Below are 21,152 nucleotides of genomic sequence, written 5' to 3'. Positions count from 1 at the left end.
AGCGGCTAGGCCCATGAGCCATGGCCGCTGAGCCTGCGTGTCCGGAGCCTGTGCTCCGCAACGGGAGAGGCCACAACAGTTGAGAGGCCTGTGTACCGCAAAAAAAAAAAAAAAATTTGTCTCAACCATTTATTTATCCTTTCATTTAATTTTTCAAGACTGAAAGAGAAAATTCCAATGAGACACCTCAAATGCAATTTTTTTAAATAAAACAAACATAAAGAATAGGGGATAATATCTGACATGGGCAAACTTGAACCTATAGATTTTCTGTTAGTAAGTCAAAAGCAGGGCCAGGTAAAAGAAGTCAGCTGAATTGAATTTTCTTATTATCCAAGTTCTACTATCAGACTGGGAAAACATTGCTTCTTTCCCTTAAGTAACAATTTTAAGGGAAGGACTAAAGCTAATAGTTTATCCATTATGAACGTGATGATATACCAATTAACCAAATTTTTATGTGCCCCACCCATTATACACAAAAATGAAAGGACTTTTTTCTAAAATACAGAAGTAGTTAGTTCCAGTAGAACTATCTTATAACTTAGAGAGAGAATATATAAGAATCACTCCGTGTACCAGAACCTAATAGTCTTAATTCTGCGAGACCTAAAAACTCTGTTAAATTTGAAATGTAGTGTTTGCCCCATTCTCATTTTTGCCTTGTGAAGAAACTCAGTACACTACAAAATTATTAACTGATTTTATTTGAAGTAGTTCTAAGGTATTTCCTGCCTCTAGGCATTATATTCAAAACCTAGACAATAGTTTTTAAGGAAGGGCGGATATGAGCCTTGAACATTATGTATTGTTATACCTGGAAGAGATTTTTGAGATCATCTGTTAGAAACCCTCTTATTTTGTAGATAAGGAAACTGAGGAAACAGCTTTTATTTTCAGTTCTTAGCAGAATCATGACTTTAAAGTCATGTACTGCACTGTGTGTTCGATGGCATTTTAAAATAAAAACATGAAGTATTTTGCAACTACTCAAAAGTATAGTATGACCAGAAGAGAAATTATTTTAAATAATAATTTCATTTAGATAAAGTGAATTACTGTTCATTTACTATTTTTCTGTTTAGGTGAAAAGAGATTTGAATGTCCGGAATGTTCTAAAAGATTTATGCGGAGTGATCATCTCTCCAAACATGTCAAAACGCACCAGAATAAGAAAGGTGGTGGGACAGCTCTTGCCATTGTTACCTCCGGAGAACTGGACTCATCTGTAACAGAGGTGCTTGGCTCCCCAAGAATTGTCACAGTTGCAGCCATTTCTCAAGATTCAAACCCAGCAACTCCCAATGTTTCAACCAACATGGAAGAATTCTGAACAGTTATTTATAACAGAGACCTCTAGTGCTGCACTTAAGTTTACACACATTTGAAAATCTGGAAATGGGCTGGTCAGGTGAATTACAAAGTAGGAAATCATGTTTTCATTCTTGGCTTCTTTAAGTATTCCAAGATTTTGGGTCAGCACATGAAGTGTTGAATTTTTAAAAATATAAAAAGCAAACTGATGTACTGGAAACAGAAAAGTATTTCCTTCATATTATACGTTGTAGTTATTTGGAGATCTATCATGTAATCTTTAAACTGAATCTTCCCCTCTCTTAACATCATGTGTTAACATGTTTAAAAAGACAGACCTCACTAGTTTGCAGGCTGGACCTTAACTGGACTTGTTTTCTTTGAAAGTACTTTGTTATAAATTAAGTCAGTAATAATTTATGTGGATTATTTTTTTTTTTTGCAGTAGCACAGAAAACAAATAGTTAACTGTTGATAGAGATAATACTTTATTTCCTTAGCTTGATTTTTGGAAAATCAACTGAAAATAGTTTTGGCCGTCTTTTCTAAATATTAGAAATTCTTCAACAGTTGAATTACGTAAGTTCCAAAAAAGTAATCTGAGAGGCATCTCAGATCTTTATTACCACTACATTGTAGTAGTGCGTATGCAGACAATCAGTGAAGTCCAAGTACTTTCTCCATTTGGAGACACAAGAGGAACTTAGAGCTAAACCATAGGTTAAATTTTAGATTGAAACCTTAGGAAAATACTGGGGGGAAAACAAAACTCATAATAGCTTCAGCAAAATAAAATGAGGCAATTTAATAGGTAAGGTTTTGAAGTTAGGATTGATTATATTCCTAACCCTAGGTTGAACCACAAAGTTCATTTTAAATGTTTATATTGGAAATATTTGCATAGAGTTTAAATCATTCTGTAGTTTCATATTCTGTAAATATGAGTTATGTTGACAATGTGCAAAATTCTTTATGCTTTGACTTGGTAGCCAAAGAAAGAATTATCACACTTTTTTTAAGGCCAGCAGAAAATTATCTTTTAACTACATTACAATTTCTGTTCTCCTCTTTACTAAAAATTAGCAAATCCCATTTTATTTCTAGCACTGTGTTAGAGGCTGATTAAGAATTTATAACACAGTAATGTCTTTATGTTATGCCAATAACTGAATTTTCCCTAAGAAGACAGCCTAACAAATATATAACAGATGTGATACTATGAAACAAAAATTATTTTTTAAAAATCAGAATAATTTCAATTAAGTGACTAAAGAAAAAATGTATTTCATTGTTTATACAAGGGTCTTAATAGGAAAGATGGCCAAAAGTTTCATTTAAAAAAAATTGGGAGTATACCAGTAGCTTAAATATTAGTAAGATATTTCATAGTTTAAAAATATATTTACAAAGAATTATAATGGAATTGGAATTGACCATTTGAAAACTAAAGTTTTTAACTGCCCGGTTTATTAACACCATTAGTTTGGGGACTGTTTGAATATAGGTGTATGTTTTCTTGTGCATTCCCTATTATTTCAGGAAAAGTACTAATGCGAATTCTCTTCCGAAATTGTGATGTTTCTTGTATTTTTGATGAAGGAGAAATACTGTAATGATCACTGTTTACACTATGTACACTTTAGGCCAGCCCTTTGTAGCGTTATATAAAACTGAAGGTCTTTTGTGCTTTCAGTTTGTATAAAAAAGCTTTGAGATTAAAGGAAAAAAAAATTTTTACACTGTGGTTATAAATTTCAAGTTTCTTAAAGCTTTTGTAGACTTGTAACAAAGTCTTTAAATTTTAGTTGGATTTTGTAAATTGTTTTGTATATTTTATTTAACGTACTCTTAACAACTGATGTATCTGGCTTTAAAACATCAGAATCAGTTTGTTGCTTTGTTTGGTACAGAGGAGCATTTGGTAGTATTAATTTTAATTTTATTATATAGGAGCTGAAACATCAAATATATATTTTATCTATCATTATGCTACACAATCAGTGCTATAAATTTTTTTATGCAAAGAAACTTTCGTAATGTTTGAATCATGTTTCCTCAGAGTGACACTTTTTGTTGTTGTTAATACCGAGTATGAGCTCTCTGCACCATTATTCCATGAACCAATTTTAATGCATACCTATGTATGCTCCTCAGAAATCGAAGTTATTTTTTAATCAACAATGAGGCCTATTATAAATTTAACAAACTGAATTTGGATAGCTTTATAGCATATAAAATATATTAATTTGTGTTAGCAGGTGCACATTTCACCACTGAAATTAGAAATCTTTTGACAGTCTGTTCTGCATACCATTCTGAATCCACTCTTCTGTCTTATAAGAATCGTAAATTTCAGTGTCCTTTATTTGACTCAGTGGGATATAGCTGTTATAAGTAATAGGGCACAGATGTGCAGTAGAGTCTTGTTTAATGACATTTCACTGTTCATTCCCTTTACCACTGTTATAAAACTTTTCTTTATTGTAATTATCAGTGCAAAGCTATGTATTTATCATGGTAGAACTCCAGTGTTAGAATAGTTTTTTCTTACAGTATACTTTCTTTGGTTAGGTTTGTGTATGTGTTGCTGATTACATTAGAACTTGATGTTAAGTCATTATTTATCACACTCTCATGAGAGCAGTAATAAAAGTGTGTAATCTAGGAGAAAAAGTTAATTTGTCAAACTTAGATAAGCATGATGTTTAGGTCCTATTTTTCAATTTTATAACTGTTTTATTGCAACAATATTTGTATTTAAGTCTTCATTTTAATGCCTTGTGGTGTTTTTTTATGCATGTCACTAAGTTGTCATCCCACATAAATTGATGTGCAGCATAGGGTATTAAATCTACATAATGATTTTAAAACAGAAATAGTTGATGGTAAAATGTAAATGTTTTGCAAAAATTCCTTATAAAAAGTTTTGTAGTAACATTTCACTTGTAAATTTTTTTTGTAAAAAAAAAGAAAAAAAAAAAAAAAGATGAGTCCAGAAAAAAACCTGTTTCCCATATCCTAGAATTTAGACAATTATTCTGCCAGCAAAGCCTCTCGGGCTGTAATTGACATTTTTACAGTGCTGATTTGTATAAAATTTGTTTTTTGTGGATTTGGAAATAAAATCATGTACAAGTCGTTGCCTGCAATAACAATTGCAAGTAACCTATTAAAAATTCCCTTGAGTTTAACATGTTTCTTCATTTAATTATGTATGCTATAAAACAGCAATAAATTGTTTGAACTATCAACCTTTTTATAATGATGAACACTGGAAAGTAAATGCTTCTCACTAGAAAACATATTGGCAACTCTTCATAATTCCTGGTATTAAGATCTGGTCACCATTTCTCTGAACATACCACCAAAGAACACCAATTCAAATTTCAGGTTAATTTGTAGCCATTGCTCTAGACATGTATGGAAATTAAAATTTGATTTAGGGACATTTTTTACTTAAATATTTTTAAGCAATAAATGTTAGGAAATTGTAAGAAGACCTAAAAACGAAAACATAATTAAGATGTTATTTAAGCTTACAGAAACACTAAGAAGCAATGTATGCCATGTATATAGATGCCACAGTCTATAAGCAGAAGCTATTGTCTTTTCCTCTTGGGAGAGCCCTGCAAATCTCATGCAGAACCTTAATGGACATAATGAATACATTACTATAACAACTTTAGTTATCAGATTTCCAAACCCAGGCCAGATTAGATACGGCCAAGTGAGGGGCAGGAGATGTTAGGAAGCAGGGAAGTACATTGATCTACTAACAGAAGACGCCAAAAATTCTTTTTAAATCTGTAGCAATCAAGGCTTACATAGTGTTTGGGTAGATGGCGTTGTATAGTAAAACCCTAAGGTAAAGACATGGCTAGTGTAATAATATGTGTTCATAACAATTCCTGAATCAAGAAACAGTTAAATTTATTCTACTCTGCCAAACAAGACTAGTAAGGAATAAATTTTTCAAAAGATTTGTATCAAACTAAAAATGTAAACTTCAGTTATCTGAAAAATTCACATTTGGAAGCATCAGGATGATAATTGTATAAAAGGGATAATGCAAGTAGTAAACTTTTTCTTTTTTTTTTTTATTTTTTATGTGGTAGTACCAGTTTGATTCTTGGACTTCTAGGAACTTCAGACTCGGAACCAGGAACCAGGAGCCAAGAGTGAGTCAAAGAAAATACCAAAAAAGTAATGCTTTTTACTTTATCATAGATTTTTTTTAAACTGGATTATATTTGCTTTACACTGCTGTGTCAGTTTCTGCTGTACAGCAAAGTGAATCAGCCATACATATATGTATACCCCTCTTTTTTGGATTTCCTTCCCATTTAGGTCACCACAGAGCACCAAGTAGAGTTCCCTGTGCTCTACAGTAGGTTTTCATTAATTATCTGTTTTATACGTAATAGTGTATATATGTCAATCCCAATCTCTCAATTCATCCCACCTCCTGCCCTTTGCCCTTGGTGTCCATGTTTGTCCTCTACATCTGTGTCTCTGTTTCTGCTTTGCAAATAAGATGATCTTTACCGTTTTTCCAGAGTCCACATATATGTGTTAATATATGAGATTTGTTTTTCTCTTTCTGACTTCACTCTGTATGACAGTCTAGGTCCATCAGTGTCTCTGCAAATGACACAATTTCGTTCCTTTTATGCTGAGTAATATTCCATTGTATGTATGTACCACATCTTCTTTATCCATTCCTCTGTTGATGGACATTTAGGTTGTTTCCATGTCCTGGTTATTGTAAATAGTGCTGCAGTGAACATTGGGGGTGCATGTATCTTTTTGAATTATGGTTTTCTCTGGGTATATGACAAGTAGTGGGATTGCTGGGTCATATGGTAGTTCTATTTTTAGTTTTTTAAGGAACCTCCATACAGTTCTGCATAGTAGCTATATGAATTTACATTCCCACAAACAGTGTAAGAGAGTTCCCTTTTCTCCACACCCTCTCTCCAGCATTTATTGTTTGTAGATTTTTTGAAGATTACCATTCTGACTAGTGTGAGGTGATACCTCATTATAGTTTTGATTTGCATTATTAGAAATAGTGATGTTGAGCATCTTTTCACTTGTTTGTTGGCCAACTGTATGTTGTCTTTGGAGAAATGTCTGTTTAGGTCTTCTGCCCATTTTTTGATTGGGTTGTTTGTTTTTCTGATACTGAGCTACATGAGCTGTTTGTATATTTTGGAGATTAATTCTTTGTCAGTTGATTCATTTGCAAATATTTTCTCCCATTCTGAGGGTTGTCTTTTCATCTTGATTACGGTTTCCTTTGCTGTGCAAAAGCTTTTAAGTTTCATTAGGTTCCACTGGTTTATTTTTGTTTTTATTTTCATTACTCTAGGAGGTGGGTCAAAAAAGATCTTGCTGCAGTTTATGTCAGAATATCATACATAGATTGTTGACATAAAACCACTGGTGTAATAAGTTAGGAAAGTTGAAGCAGTGCTCAGCACAACACTGTAAATATAATAAGGTATAGTTCACGATGCTGTTCATGATAAAGTCAAAATATCAAGAAAAAAAGATGGCATAGCTTGTTTATTTTTATTTAAATTTTCAGATGCTTAAAGAGTGCAGACTTCAGGTATGTACAAAAATAAATACTTTATTCTTCAATACATCTGAATTACATATTACTGTATTTACTGCCCAAGCAATAATGTCTGATTCACACACAACCAACTTGTAATTGTGTAGCAGGATTTTTAAGGCATGTATTCCGTTCTTCTAAGGGTTGTTAATTAGTGTACGTCTTAGGCTGTGTTCTTCTTTGTAGCAGGTGGCAATGAACTAATTTATTTTTGGATACCTGAGAGTGATTTCAAGTGCAGATAGTAAGAAAGAAACACAGAGCAAGGGAGGAAGGAAGATGGTACAAGCTTTCGTTTTTGTCTAAGGTAATAGTTTGGCAACTACTAGGACAATTTCTCCTGGAGGAAAATGTTCCAGTTATAGGGTTTCTAGATTTCAGAATTTTAATAATCAAGTTTTCATGTATAAAAAGAAAACAGTATGCTATTTATAGTACTTTAGCCCAGAAAAGCAAGTTATGTATGCATGTACACATATATAACAGCTCTTTACAATAAGGATTTGATTTAGCAAATTACATATTTTGTATTAGACTGTACTGACATAAAATCTATTCTCTTTAAATAGAAAAGGTATTTTCCTGATAAATCATGCATCACTATGCTGCCCACAGTTAAGTACAGATACTCAAGCCTTAAGTACATTGTACATTCTCTTATGAAGTCAACCAGGAAAATTGGGTGATAGTCAAGCGGAATTTTCACATGCGCTTATGATATTTGAAATGTTCCATAAAAACAATATTTTTACCACAGTAAAATTTTTTTCAAGGAAACAGTAGCTGTGTTTCTAGTTAAGAGTAATCCCTTTGCATAATTGTGGCACTGTTTAAAAATTTTTGTTCAGTGGAAACATAATCCACAGGGTTTTGTGTTTCCTATATGTATTTTAATAAAATTAAGTACATGTATATAGATAAAATATATGCTGTGTGTAACATTTTAGCTATATATCACTATAACATTAGGATTGGATTAGGAAGTTCAAACTTCAGCATAAAACTATTTTGTTTTTAAAGCTGCTGAAAGAAAGAGTGCAAGTAATACAGATAGGCCTAAAAATACACACAAACCCTAAAATTCTGTATAATAAGAGATTTGTACCAATAGTTTCCATAAAACTACATTTTTATCTAGCCCTTCTACTTCTGGAAATTAATTTGCTTCAGGACTTAATGATAGCGATGACTAATAGGCTTGTATTTTGAGTCTCCACTCATTGGACAAATACTGAGGGTCTGTTTGGTACCAGGTACTAATCCATGTGTCAGACCAAGAAGAAGACAAAAAGCCCTATCCCCTGCCCTCACAGAGTTCACACGCAGATTTGAAAGTGGTAAGGGCAACGGGGACAAGTAGGCTAAACGTGAAGAGTGCTGGGGCTGCGATTGTAATTAGGGGTGTCAGGAAGCCTCCCTGAACTGATGTCTGAGTAAAACTGGAAGTGAGGAAGCAAACCTTGCCAATCAGTATCTGAGAGGAAGCTGGGGGAAGGGGAATCAGCAAAAGGGATGAACCCTACGCCTGACTGGACCACAGCTAAAGCGCAATAGTCTAGAGGGACGAAAAACAAGGAGAGCAGGAGAGAGGTAAGAGGTGGCGGTGCATCCTTGCCATGGAGATAAAGGCCTGCTCATAACGCAGAGCATTGAGCACCCTGGTAAAAGCAAAGCCGTGTGACACAGAGATCACCAACTGGGAGGCTGAGGAGTGTGGGCTTGATTCCTGGTTCTGCCACTTCCTACACAACCTTGGGCAAATTGTCTAACTACCACTTCTGCATCCTCTTTTTCTCATTTCCAAAATGGGAATAATACCTCGTAGGTGTCTTAAGAGGATCAAATAAGGTAACTCTCAAGCCTCTGACACAGTAGTATTTAATAGATAGAAGTTATTGTTATCATGACTCAACCCAAAAGGGGGCAGGGAGGATGGAATAGTTCCCAGTTGGACCAATCTTGAAATGCTTTGGGTACCAATATGTTGAAAAGTTAATGCTCAATATCCCATTTTAAAAAAGAGAAATTTCAGTGAGAATTTCTTGATAAAACTGTACATTTTTTCTCAAACTACCTATGAGCTAGTTTCTATCTCAGATTTATATGATGGTCATCTTTTCCCAATGCTAAGCAAAATTAAAGTTTCAAATCTTAGTTATTTTCTAATTTTAAAATTTTAATTTCAACTACATGCCTACCTAAGTGATAGCAGATAACCAAACGAGTGAACAAGAAGCAAACCAAATAGTGAAAAACAGGAACATCCGCCCATCTGCTGTTCAAAAACCTTTATTTTGTTGTTAACGTGTGGAAAATTTTCTATATCTAAAATCATCCCCTATGTTTAGAGATACACTTAAATAAACAAAATGAACCTGAGCTGACAGGGCAAAAGTACTCCTATGTTTTCAGTTCCCTGTTAAATTGCAACCATGAAAAAAACAATGTGCAGTTTGGTGTCCATACCTTTTCTTATCCTAGACAACTTCCTCTCAGACTTGGTTCAGAAAAGAATAGGATGCTCTGCATTTATGAGCTCTAAGCTATCTTCACTTAGCTTTGCAGATTCTTTGCAGAATAAGATAAGATATAAAGAAAGAAATTGTCCAAACTGGCTTCGTGCCCTGCCAGGCTCAGAGGCACCTCTGCTAGCTGCTGCCCTCCACTTCCAGCACCTCTTCCATGTCACTACCTTAACTGGGCTTCAGATCCTGTTCTTAACTCTGACTTGCCTCTTTCATTCCCAAGCTAACCTGTAGAGATGCTTTTTCCAATCAGCCAGTCCATTTAGCACATATTGTGTGCCACCAGGTTCAGGCATAAGGGATGTTGTTCCTCTTTTCTGTATTAATCCTGCCTCCTTCCATCTCTTCCTTGGCTAGATTTCTAGAGCACCTCAAGATCCCCTTCCTCGACTCCTAGGATGGGCTGGCCAGCACTTGCAGAGATGGGAGTGCAGTAAGCCCACATCCACAGGGAGCAGCCAAGGCTCAGATCATGTTGGGCCAGGTTAAGATGAACAAGTCTCGAGTCAGAATCAGAGAGCCAAGAAGTCAGACCCTGGGAGCTAAGATCAGACAAAAGCAAATTACAGGGAAGAGGAGGAAATTAAACTTGAGCAGTTGTCTCCCACACTCATTCGTCTTTGAAGCATACCTTTCTAGGTGGTTGGCTTGGCTCAAATTGTGTTATTTATTATCTTGCTATGAAATGTGGTTTAATAAATATTTTACTGATAGTATTATTTTTGAGATGTGGAAGCCATAATAAGGTTATATTTTCTGCTGTTAAAATTGTTCCTAGCTTGTATAATTTTATGTTGGAATTAAATACCTCAGTAATTCATGGTTCTAAAGGGCATCATGGCTTTGAAATGTTTGGTCACCCTAACATGTTTGAAAAACCACTGTTGAGGAAAATAGTATAAAGGCAAAGAGCAAGCTAACTGAAAAAAGATTCCAACTCAATTCAGCAATGTTGTAAATGGTTACGACTTTAACTGTGTTATGTCTTTGAAGCTTTTATGTTAGCTTATTCTTTGTCAAATATATATATGTATGTGAAATATGTATGTGTGTGCATGTTTGGTGAAGCATCATATATATTTCTAATTGCAGTTTGTAAGTCAGAATTATAAGTTACTATGGTTTTGTATTACAGTCGCTTCCTCTCATTTTCTATAATTATATGGACAGAAAGGTAATATTGTTAGAAAATTACTCCCTATTCTAATGATGATATATAACCTTTAATTCTCATTTTTATGGAGTAAATCATGACTAGAACAGGGTTATGGGTCCTATGAAAAGAACCTCAGTTCTTCATTTATTTTCTTGTTTGTTTTGTTTTTCAAAATCCAGGGGATGTCAATTTGTATTAAAAGTCTGTGTAAGCAGTGATTTTTTTTTTTTTTTTTTTGTGGTACGCGGGCCTCCCACCGCCACGGCCTCTCCCGTTGTGGAGCACAGGCTCCGGATGCGCAGGCTCAGGGGCCATGGCTCACGGGCCCAGCCGCTCTGTGGCATGTGGGATCTTCCCGGACCGGGGCACAAACCCGCGTCCCCTGCATCGGCAGGCAGACTCTAAACCACTGCGCCACCAGGGAAGCCTGCAGTGATCATTTTTTAACATACAGAAATATTGAATCAGTATCTTGGGCACACAGAACTAACATAGTGTTGTAGGTCAATTATGCTTCAAAAAAATACATCAAACTAATAAAACAAAAGAAGGAAAAAAAAACAGTCTAGTAAGTATGTCCACCAATTCCATAAGTAACTGGGAGTACTTTTATTCTTATGTCCAATTGTAAATACAGACTTTGACATAAAATAGGAAAAGAAAAAAGGGTAAACCTTCCTAAAGAATTTTACTGATCGTTTTGTAGATCTAAGATTTATTCTGTATTTTTAGGAAAAGTGTTACCTTGTTTACAAAATGTTCTTAAAATATTAATTTTCTTTTAAATAGTATCCTTATTCAAATCCATGATCTTAACAAATTCTTTAAAGAATTAATGCAATGAGAAAAGAGGTAATAATCACCAGAGAATATATTCAAATAAAATATTTGTCTTCAGTTTATACATTTTGTTCTAATAGAAATATTGATCAGATTTATGATTTAAGTATTTATGCCTCTAACTAAATATGTCTTTTAACTCTGGCATTGTTCAGTATACTCGCAAAGTCATTATGATCTCTAAAAAAGTAACTCTGTTTTATTATTTTTTTTGTAGGTGAGCTGTAACTTGGCCTAAAATACATCAGGCTTGTGAATCCAGAGGACATTGCTTTGTTCTCAAGAATCTACAGCACCCAATCAAAATTTAGATATAGTGGGCTTCCGTGGTGGCACAGTGGTGGGGAGTCCGCCTGCCGATGCCAGGGGATGCAGGTTCGTGCCCCAGTCCGGGAGGATCCCACATGCCGCGGAGCGGCTGGGCCCGTGAGCCATGGCCACTGGGCCTGCGTGTCCGGAGCCTGTGCTCCACAATGGAAAAGGCCACACAGTGAGAGGCCCGCGTACCACAAAAAAAAAAAACAAAAACAACAATTTAGACATATTTAGCTATCAGACTAAGAGTTACCCTATTCCAAGTTCAGTTCATTCCCTGTAAACAAAAGAATGTAACAATAATTATTGTTCCTGATTATTATAGATACAGAGATAACAGTCAAAAATTTTAATAACAGACATAGCACAGCACCCATCAATCAGAAGGGATTGATTGGAGGGAGGTCCCAGAGCCCCTCCCTGTTTCTCCATCCTATACTCCACACCCCCATCCATCCCTCCACCCCCACCCCCCTGGCATTACTCTTTCAGTTGCTAGATCTTGGGGAGGTCATGGGGTGGTAGTAGGGGGATTGGGAACCAGAGTGGCTATTTAGTTTCCAGTATGGAATTATCTCAGCATTTTAATAACCGGTGTGGCTATACTGGCATCCTAGCTGAATGTGAACAGTGGACAGGTAGGTTTATACTCCAAAGTGTGCCATGAAGAGTATTAATGATGTAGCATTTCTTAAAAGAATGCTCCACTGTTACCTCCAGGAATTTCTTCTGTGCCGATAATGTTCCATTTTGCAAGTCTTGTTGCAGATGTATGGGCAGTAATGACCACAGACATGACTCTTCGCAGACCACAAAAGTAAGACAGACCCCAATTGCAGAGATGTTAAAATGTGAAAAAAGGTGCATCACAGAATCAATGAACTACACTTCAAGATATGTTCCTTTCTGCTTCCATCAGTCCCCTCTCTTCCCCAACACCTTGAGCTTGCCAACTGTAGTTTTGTTGACCATTTCAGGATCAAACTACTGAGATTCACAGGAGATTACTTTATTTGCATTGTCTCTTTACATGGGGAGTTACGGGTTTGGATGGCCACAGGGAAAGAACTGTTAGTGTGCACTGAAAGGATGTTTTATTAATTCTAACCTTTCCCAGCCCAAGTAACCTTGCTGTGTGTCACAGAGAATGCCTTCTCTGTAAGGAGCTGGAATTGCTGGGAAAGCTTTGGGGACTTCTTGGTGCTGGTAGAATTTGGGCATTCAATTAGGGTATTCTAATCCTTGGAGATTTGGGGATATTACAAATTATATGTGATATTCTGTATCCTGGAACAATTCATATTAGGAATATGAATATATAACGAATTCATATTAGGAATATAAATATATATTTAGGGAGAAAAGCAAGAATGCAAACAATGCTTACTGGTTTAGGAAGAAAGCTTAGCAGCTTTACAATGGGTACATCAGCAATGTAAATAGAAAAGAGAAAGGCAGATTTACCTGATATAAACACACTGCTCTCCTCCTCACATCTCTCTCCACTAAGTAGCACCTATGAAAGGGCTTTGTAAACTGTTGAGCACTAGACAAATGTGTGTGCTGCCTCCACGGGGGGAGGGATCTCGAATCCTCATTTAATTCCCACCTGTGCCCAACTCTGAGCACTTTCTCTGAGCTTTCTCCTCATTTCTGATTTCAAAGAAAGGTTTAACAAGCAGGAATAGAAATAATACTGTGTTTGATATGATGTAGGAGATATTCAGAAATAATTGTGTTTATACTCCCTACAACTTAACTCTCATATTCTTTTGTAGAATTTATTTAATCTCTAAATCCTCTTCCTTCTCTGGAACTAGTGCTCCAGAAATAAAACTTCTTTTCTGTTCTCTTAATTAATTAAGTTAATTCATCTCTTTTTATACATTTATTTTTCTCCTCTCCAGAGGCTCTAACCCTTTCCTTGACTAAAATTTTTTGGGTTACAGAAGTCCTTCCCTCGTTGGCATTTTATTTTGAAGTGCTTATTTCAATTCAACAAATATTCGAACGGTAGTATTGCTGAAGGTTCTGTGTTAGATGCTGCAGGGAGTAGAATAAATAAATGGCACAGTCCCTGACAGCACCTGCCTTCAAAGGGCTTTGTTGCTAATAAGGAAAAATAAGAAAGCTGCACAAATAACTATAATGCAAGGTAGAGTACATCATACAGGTACAGGAAGAGATTACACTATGGACTGGTGAGGATTTCCTCTCCAGAGAGTCCTGTGGTCCTTGTTGTTTGTTTGCTTGCTTCTGTCAGTCATTTCCAGTACACCTCAGAATTGTCTCTCTGAATGTTACAAAATTATTCTTTCCTACAAATCTGTTGGTTTTCTATTACATTTCCCCCTCTATCTCCTAAATTCATGCTTAGACTCTGCAAAGATGCTTTAGGTTGTTTTTTGTTATTGTTTTTTGTTTTTTATTTATTTATTTTTTAATCAAAAGCAGCAGTGGTAAGAAACTGTAGCTTAACTATTGTTGTTTTTCTATTACATTTCCCCCTCTATCTCCTAAATTCATGCTTAGACTCTGCAAAGATGCTTTAGGTTGTTTTTTGTTGTTGTTTTTTGTTTTTTATTTATTTATTTTTTAATCAAAACCAGCAGTGGTAATAAACTGTAGCTTAACTATTGTTGTGTATCTGCTTTGAATGGCCTTGACCTTATGAGTTGACATTCCTGCCTTTGATTTCCATGTCTCTTCACTTGGTGTACAACCCTTCTCTGCCCCCACTCTTGACCATGGCACATATCTGATGGCCTCAACAGGGGCTCCCCCATTATATTTGTCCTTTACCCACTTGTTTCTGTCTTGATATCTCTGGAAATCCAGACAGTAAAATTCCTCAAATCACATAGTTTTCTCAATTTTACCCTGTTTTCCTTTTTCTCCTTCCAAAATCTCAAGTTGACCTTAGTCCAGGCTTCTCCAAGAATAAAGTTCTTTTAATGTTTAGCCACACTTAGGGGGAAAAAAAAGTAATAAAGTCTTCATAATTCTTGGGAAATTGTGTTAGTGTAAAGAGATACTTCCCATGATGTTATACGTTTATGGGGAATCTGAGAAAAAAACACATCCATACCTTTCTTGGTTGACTACCAAATGGACAGTTTTTACCCTTTTTCTTCACTAGCAGAACCCAGATTTTGCTCAGGCTCCTCCTACTGGGCATATCCTTAAAAGGAATCTGGAGTTGGATCTTGATCTCATTTCCCTTGACAAACCGAAGTTTATATATGGACATGAGATGGAATACTGGCCAATCAGATGAAAAGGAACATCTTCTGGAGGGCTTCAGAAAGTTTTCTTTACGCAAAAATGAAGATGCTGTTTTCTTGCTTCTGGACTTTGTCACCTGCAAGGAATGCTAGAAAACATGATTGCCACTTAGCATCCATGATAGGAGAATAACTGACCGGTTGGAGACCACAGAAAAGGGAGACGAACAACAGTCTCATCCCAGAGTCCTTGTGTTAACCAACCCATGGCTCTTCTACAACCAGACTTCTTGGGTGAGATTATAAATGTTCTTATTGTATGCTACTATTACTTGGGTTTTCTGTTAATTGCAGTTAACTGCAGGTTTTTGTTCATTACAGATATGAGTTACTTCTGAAATACACAATTTTTTAAAAAAACCCAAAACGGAAGTCAAGATTATGTTGTCCTATAGGACATTAAGGAGTATTGTATCTAACCTAGCAACCTTATTTCAATAGTCTTTCTCCACTGCCTGTGAATCTCTTTCTCTGATTCTCCTGGAACCAACTTCACCATTTTGTTGATATCCTCATTAATGAGTTGAAGACATCTTTGACATGTCTTCATTCTATATTTTGAGTTACTATGTAACTTTTTGAAAATTGTACTTAAGTAATAACACTATGATTTAAATTTTTCTGAATTTTAAAGTGGTTTTTCACTTCAATTTTTTTTTTTTTCTTTTTTTGCGGTACGCGGGCCTCTCACTGTTGTGGCCTCTCCCGCTGCGGAGCACAGGCTCAGCGGCCATGGCTCACGGGCCCAGCCGCTCCGCGGCATGTGGGATCTTCCCAGACCGAGGCACGAACCCGTGTCCCCTAGCATCGGCAGGCGGACTCTCAACCACTGCGCCACCAGGGAAGCCCTTCACTTCAATTTAGTTCAACTCTTATTTACAGAATTCCTGTGTCTCTGGGGTAGGAGATGCAAAGGTAGAATATAGGCGTGAGAGGAGAGACTAGGAAGCATTGTAAGGTGTTTACAGTGATTTCCAGGCTTGCTTAGTAGCCACTGGGTGCCCCAAGGATTGCTCTGGACTATATAAAACAGCCTTCCAGGAGCTTGTGTTCATTATAAAGGCTTTCCAGGAGCCTGTGTTCATTCAAGCGTCTGATGATATAACTAGAAAATTTTATAGGTGGTTATCAGACACAATTGACATCCTAAAAAGAAAAACTGTTAAGGCACCAAATCTTGCTGGATACAACCTATTTACCAATAATCAGTTATTATAATGGATTATTGAGGGCAACACTCCTTCATAGTTCCTATAGGAAACAAGGGGTTTGAAGTTTTTACTTTGAAATGAACAGATGGAAAGGACTAAAAAAACTTTAGTTTGAGGACTGCCCCTCAAAATTCTGGCTACTTCAGTCTCAACAAATGTCATTAATAGACCGTACTGAAATCCATTTCAACATCACGGAGACTGTTACTAATCTGGAATTTTTCTCCTGTGAGCTTTTACTCTTGGATTGAATAATAATTCTATATATTTTCAGAGCACTTTGCTCTTTACAAAGACGTCATGCATTCTTTCATTGGGTGTATTAACATCCCAGTAAGTGGCAGGTGAGGTTCAGAATCAGGATTTTGAATACCTAGATCTTGGATTGCCACAACTAGGAAAGCTGAATTGGCAGTGTTGGCTCTTTTCTGGAAACATTCTAACAGCTATGGGCAAGGTAAGTTAGAAGCCCTCGGCGCGAGTCCTGAATCCCGGTTCCACCATCTCCTTGTTGCTTAGTCACTTTGTGACTTAGTTTCTTTGCTCATTAAATAAGCTGACCAGTCGAAGCCCTGCCTTTCTAGGTATTAAATAAAATAATCAAGGGGATGGGCTTAGCACGGAGCTCAGCACAACCCAGCGCTGCTCAAAACACAGCAGTTAATCAATACTGGGTTGCGATTCTTCCTTCCCGGGAGCTCCAAGATGTCCAGTGTGCCAGGGCGCCAGAGGGCAGCGGAGGAGGCCGCTGAGTGGCTCACGCCGGTCGAGGGCACGCTCCTCCCCTCCAGAAAGCTGCTCCTCTCGGCTCTCACTCCGCCCCCAGAGGGCCGGGGCGGGGACGCCGTTCCCCTGGAAACGGGACGCGGCGGCTTAAGGCCCGCCAGAGCCCTGGCGCGTTGCGCTCGCAGTGCGTGCAGACGCCGGCTGCTAATTGGGAGCAGGTGTAGGACTAGCGGCCGCGCTCCCGGTGATCGCTGGAAGAGGTGGGCGCCTCTCGGAGCGCGAGTGTGGAGGTGGCCTCGCCTACCCGGGGCTGGGCAGGGGCGCGCGCGTGGAGCCGGCCAGCCCCGCGTCCCCTCAGACGTGCTGAATGGCAGCCCAGGAGGCAGCCCGGGAGGCGAGAGGCTTCCGGGAGGTCCCGACCCTTCGCCTAACCCCGGGCGCCGGAGCGGAGGCGGCGGGCCTGGTGGAGTATGAAGAGGAGGACGAAGACGAGGGGGTGGCGGCGGCCAGGAGAGCGCGGAGTTTCGCCCAGGACGCGCGGGTGCGCTTCGTCGGCGGCCGTCTGGAGCAGATGCTGGGGCTCCCGGAGGAGAAATGGAGCCAGCATTTGGAGAGCGAGGACAAGCGGCAGGTCCTGGGGGAGTTTCTGGAGAGCCCCAGCCCCGCCTGCCTTGTGTTCAGCGTCGACGCCGTGGAGCGGCTCGCGGCGTCGCAACAGGTAAGGGGCGACGGGCGAGGGAACCAGGTCACGCCTCCCGCCCAGCCTGACGGACACTTGAGCGGGACAGGCCAGTTGTGCTTCCTTGGGTTCTCTCTCTCGGGGCACATATTCGGGCGCTTTAAACTTCAATCAAGGGCTTGCCGAGAGTCCACAGAGTCCCCCACGTGCGCCCACTCTGCTGTTAAGCGGCTGTTGGTTAGTTTTCTAGAAGTCAGTCTTTGGGCCTGCTCCACCCGGATAAAGCAGGAAAAGCAGCGCGTCCTTCAGCTGCCTGGGCGTGAGGCGCGAGGTAGGTTCTCTTTGCCAGATAACTTTCCTTTAAATCGCTCTTGTGTCACTCCGGAGGCAAATGTGGTGTTTGGCGGAGCCCAAATCACTTGTCATGGCTCAGTCTGCCTGTCAGCCACACTGCATCCCAACGAATAATACTTAGGACTCCTTTTAAAAAAGAATTGCCCGGCAGTCTGCGCTCAGGACAGTTCTCTCTCCCTCTCCCTCCCCCTCCCTTTTCTCTTCCTTTTTTTTCTTGGTTTTTTTTTTTTTCTTTTACCTTTTTAAATCTAGACTTCTGGTACGCTTGAAGGTTAACGTATCACCTACGATCACAGCATTTGTACTTAAAGAGTTTGCGAAGACTTTGGAGCAAGATTTACAATCTTGAGATGCCTCACTGTCAGTGTTGTAAAGTGATGCCATCATCACTAGATGTGGTCTTAATAATGGCGGGGAAATAGGATCCCAGAGAAGAAAGAGAGTAACTGGAGTTAGCCTTAGGGTTTTGTGAGTTCAGAATTGTTTTTGTTTTGCTACTCTCCTAATTTTGAAAGTTTGTCAGTGGAGTGGACAAGAACAGTTTAGTATTACTTAAGTTAAACAGTCATGATATCTGAAGAAATGACTTGATATTTCTGGAAATGTTAGAATATCTTGATTAAACACTGCTTTGAGTATAGAAATACAATTTAACCTCTTGGTCTTTATCTCGGTTTGGCTTACTTCTGAACAAGAAAATGTTATACAAAAGAATAACCTTTGCTAAGATGGAAACATTCTAATTTCTTCCTGTATTTGTTTAATTATGAGACTTTATGGTATATGATGATCCTAATTGACATGCTTTTGAAAGGTGACGTTCCACACCAATAATACTGTGAAATTAACATTATAAAAGAACAAAGAAAATTGTATAAACTTTGCAGAAGAGCAGTGGAGCAATCTTATTTATAAAGGTAGGTAAGATGCCAGGTTTTGTTTCTTATGCTAGCAATCTACTTACAAGTTAGATACAGCAAATCCTGCTTGTTAACATGGAAGCTACATTGTGGACTTAAAATAATTATGTTACTCTTGTTTCAGATTCCAAGAGATGCAAAACATAAACTTGTTTATATTGCCAAGAAGAGTACTGAAAACATTGGAGTAAATGATTTCTCTCAAACAGTTTTATTTGGAGAGTTACCTGCCTCATCTCTTGGACATGTAACTGCTTTCCTAGACGAGGTACTGGTCTATCCTTAATATTTTAATCTTTCATTTATCTTTATGACACTTGGAATTATTCAGGACAACTCTGGCTATTAAAAAGAGAATTTAGAAGCTAGTCATCTCATTAGCCAGGTGGATGGAAAATGATAGTATTTAGACTGTTCCTGAAATGAGCTGATATTGATGCTAATGATCAACAGGTGGTAATTTGCAGGATCCTCCTTTTCCTCTCTTTCTAAATAATGGAAGTTAAAAAGCAGCTTGAATTGAATAGGCTCCTGTACTTAGCTATAGGTATTAAACTTCATATTCAGAATAGAGACAAATTTACCCTTTGGAAAGGGGTATTATCAGTTTTTCAGATTCCTGTTAGTTTCTAAGTGCACTCATGTTAGATAATGGGAAAGGGTAATGGAAATGTATTAGGAGTGACTGACTTAAAATTCCTCTTTCTCTCCCCTTAAGTCAGAGAAATGCTCTCTAAACCCATGTTACTGGCACTCTAATGTGCATTAGAACCACCTAGGGATTTTGTTAAAGGCAAACTGATAAATTAGGTTTGGAGTGGGGCTGAAAGTCTACATTTCTAACCTGGTGCTGATGCTGTTTGTTCATGAACCAGCTTTGAGGAGCAACGTACCAAATGACTAGGTTTGGAAGAACCAGAGCGGTGGTTCTCAGACTTTGCTGAACATTTGGACCACCTGGGGAACTAACATGCCTCGGCCCAGGTCACACCTCTTACCAATTAAATCAGAATGTCTGGGGGGGGGTGGGGGCCAGGCTTCAGTAGTTGTTAAAGATCTCCAGGTGACCCTAATGCACCCCAAACTCTGGGAAACACTGGGTTAGTATCAGTAAACCAGATTTCAGTAGCCAAAGCAGTCTTGCCAAGGCCAATATTTAATATAGGAATAATTGCCAACATACTTTTTACTAATGATTTGTCAATCTCCATCTTTCACTCCTCTTCTCCTTCCTGAGTCTCTTCTGCTGTCTTCTTGAAAGGAGGTGTTTTCCTGCGGTCTCTGGGCTAACTAAAGCTTCTGTCCCCCAACTTCAGTTCTACCTTGGTTTCACTCCTCTTCTGTTGAATTTACATGGTTTTAGTTGATTTCATGGAGATAACTAGGAAGAGAGTTTTCTGTCTTCAGCACTTGAGACAGTTTTCAGTATGTAGCAGGTGGTGTTCAAGAGATTTTTATTGAACTGAATCTGATGAAAGGATTTCACATGGTATGTGAATGACCTTTGGCCCTGTAAATCCAGGCTGCCATCAGCTGGCCTTGGAAGGGCAAGGCAGCACTCTTCACTGGAATTCTTACTGTGTCTGCGTACGGCGACAGGAGATACAAAACTCTTTCCAGTTCCTCGGAATTTACCTCAATACCAGGGTCTGCACAGCCCTCTGAAATGTTTAAGTGAAAGAGAGTAAGCTGTCCCTGAGCACATCTATAGAAGGCACAGAACATTCAGAACCTCACGGGTTTAACAGGTTTGGAAGATTCTCATTTATTTAATTATGCTTGAGGATATGAGCATTGGGAGGAAAAAAGTGAGGACATCACGCTCAAGATGTCACTTGGGTTTCTTTTTTTTTTTTTTTTTTGCGGTACGCGGGCCTCTCACCGTTGTGTCCTCTCCCGTTGCGGAGCACAGGCTCCGGATTCACAGGCTCAGCGGCCATGGCTCATGGGCCCAGCCGCTCCGCAGCATGTGGGATCCTCCTGGACCGGGGCACGAACCCATGTCCCCTGCATCGGCAGGTGGACTCTCAACCACTGCGCCACCAGGGAAGCCCCACTTGGGTTTCTTTATGGACAATGCTTAAATTCAGAATGAAGGGGCCCTAAGGCAAGACTATAGATTTTTAGATAAAAAAATTCTCAAGGCTTGTCTTTGCTTAGTATCCATAGTGGCTCACATAATTGGCTAATTAACTGTGGCTTACGATG

The 21,152-nt window shown here is 38.4% G+C and overlaps 2 protein-coding genes across 7 annotated transcripts in view; both read left to right on the top strand.

The window, feature by feature from the left end:
* The window catches only part of SP4 (Sp4 transcription factor), an 81,139-nt gene extending 69,422 nt beyond the window's left edge, over positions 1–11,717 (top strand). For 2 of the 5 annotated variants that reach the window (XM_082632524.1, XM_082632523.1), the window contains exons 5-6: positions 1,086–1,237; positions 5,430–5,684. In XM_082632524.1, coding sequence (XP_082488650.1) covers positions 1,086–1,237; positions 5,430–5,552 — 275 coding nt within the window. In that variant the 3' untranslated portion in view covers positions 5,553–5,684. Of the gene's footprint in view, positions 1–1,085; positions 4,495–5,429; positions 5,685–11,672 lie in introns of those variants that run through there. The other 3 variants (XM_082632525.1, XM_082632526.1, XM_082632522.1) reach the window with 3 other exon arrangements.
* Positions 11,718–17,212: 5,495 nt separating this feature from the next.
* Positions 17,213–21,152, top strand: part of DNAH11 (dynein axonemal heavy chain 11) — a gene marked incomplete at its 3' end in the record, with an annotated part of 310,916 nt that continues 306,976 nt past the window's right edge. For both annotated transcript variants that reach the window (XM_082632325.1, XM_082632326.1), the window contains exons 1-2: positions 17,213–17,709; positions 19,069–19,212. In XM_082632325.1, coding sequence (XP_082488451.1) covers positions 17,359–17,709; positions 19,069–19,212 — 495 coding nt within the window. In that variant the 5' untranslated portion in view covers positions 17,213–17,358. The remainder of the gene's footprint in view (positions 17,710–19,068; positions 19,213–21,152) is intronic.

This window comes from Mesoplodon mirus (assembly GCF_964341445.2).
Source record: "Mesoplodon mirus genome assembly, chromosome: 9".
NCBI classification, from domain to species: domain Eukaryota; kingdom Metazoa; phylum Chordata; class Mammalia; order Artiodactyla; family Ziphiidae; genus Mesoplodon; species Mesoplodon mirus.
Note: the sequence above shows the minus strand (reverse complement) of the source record. Positions and strands in the feature narration are given on the sequence as shown.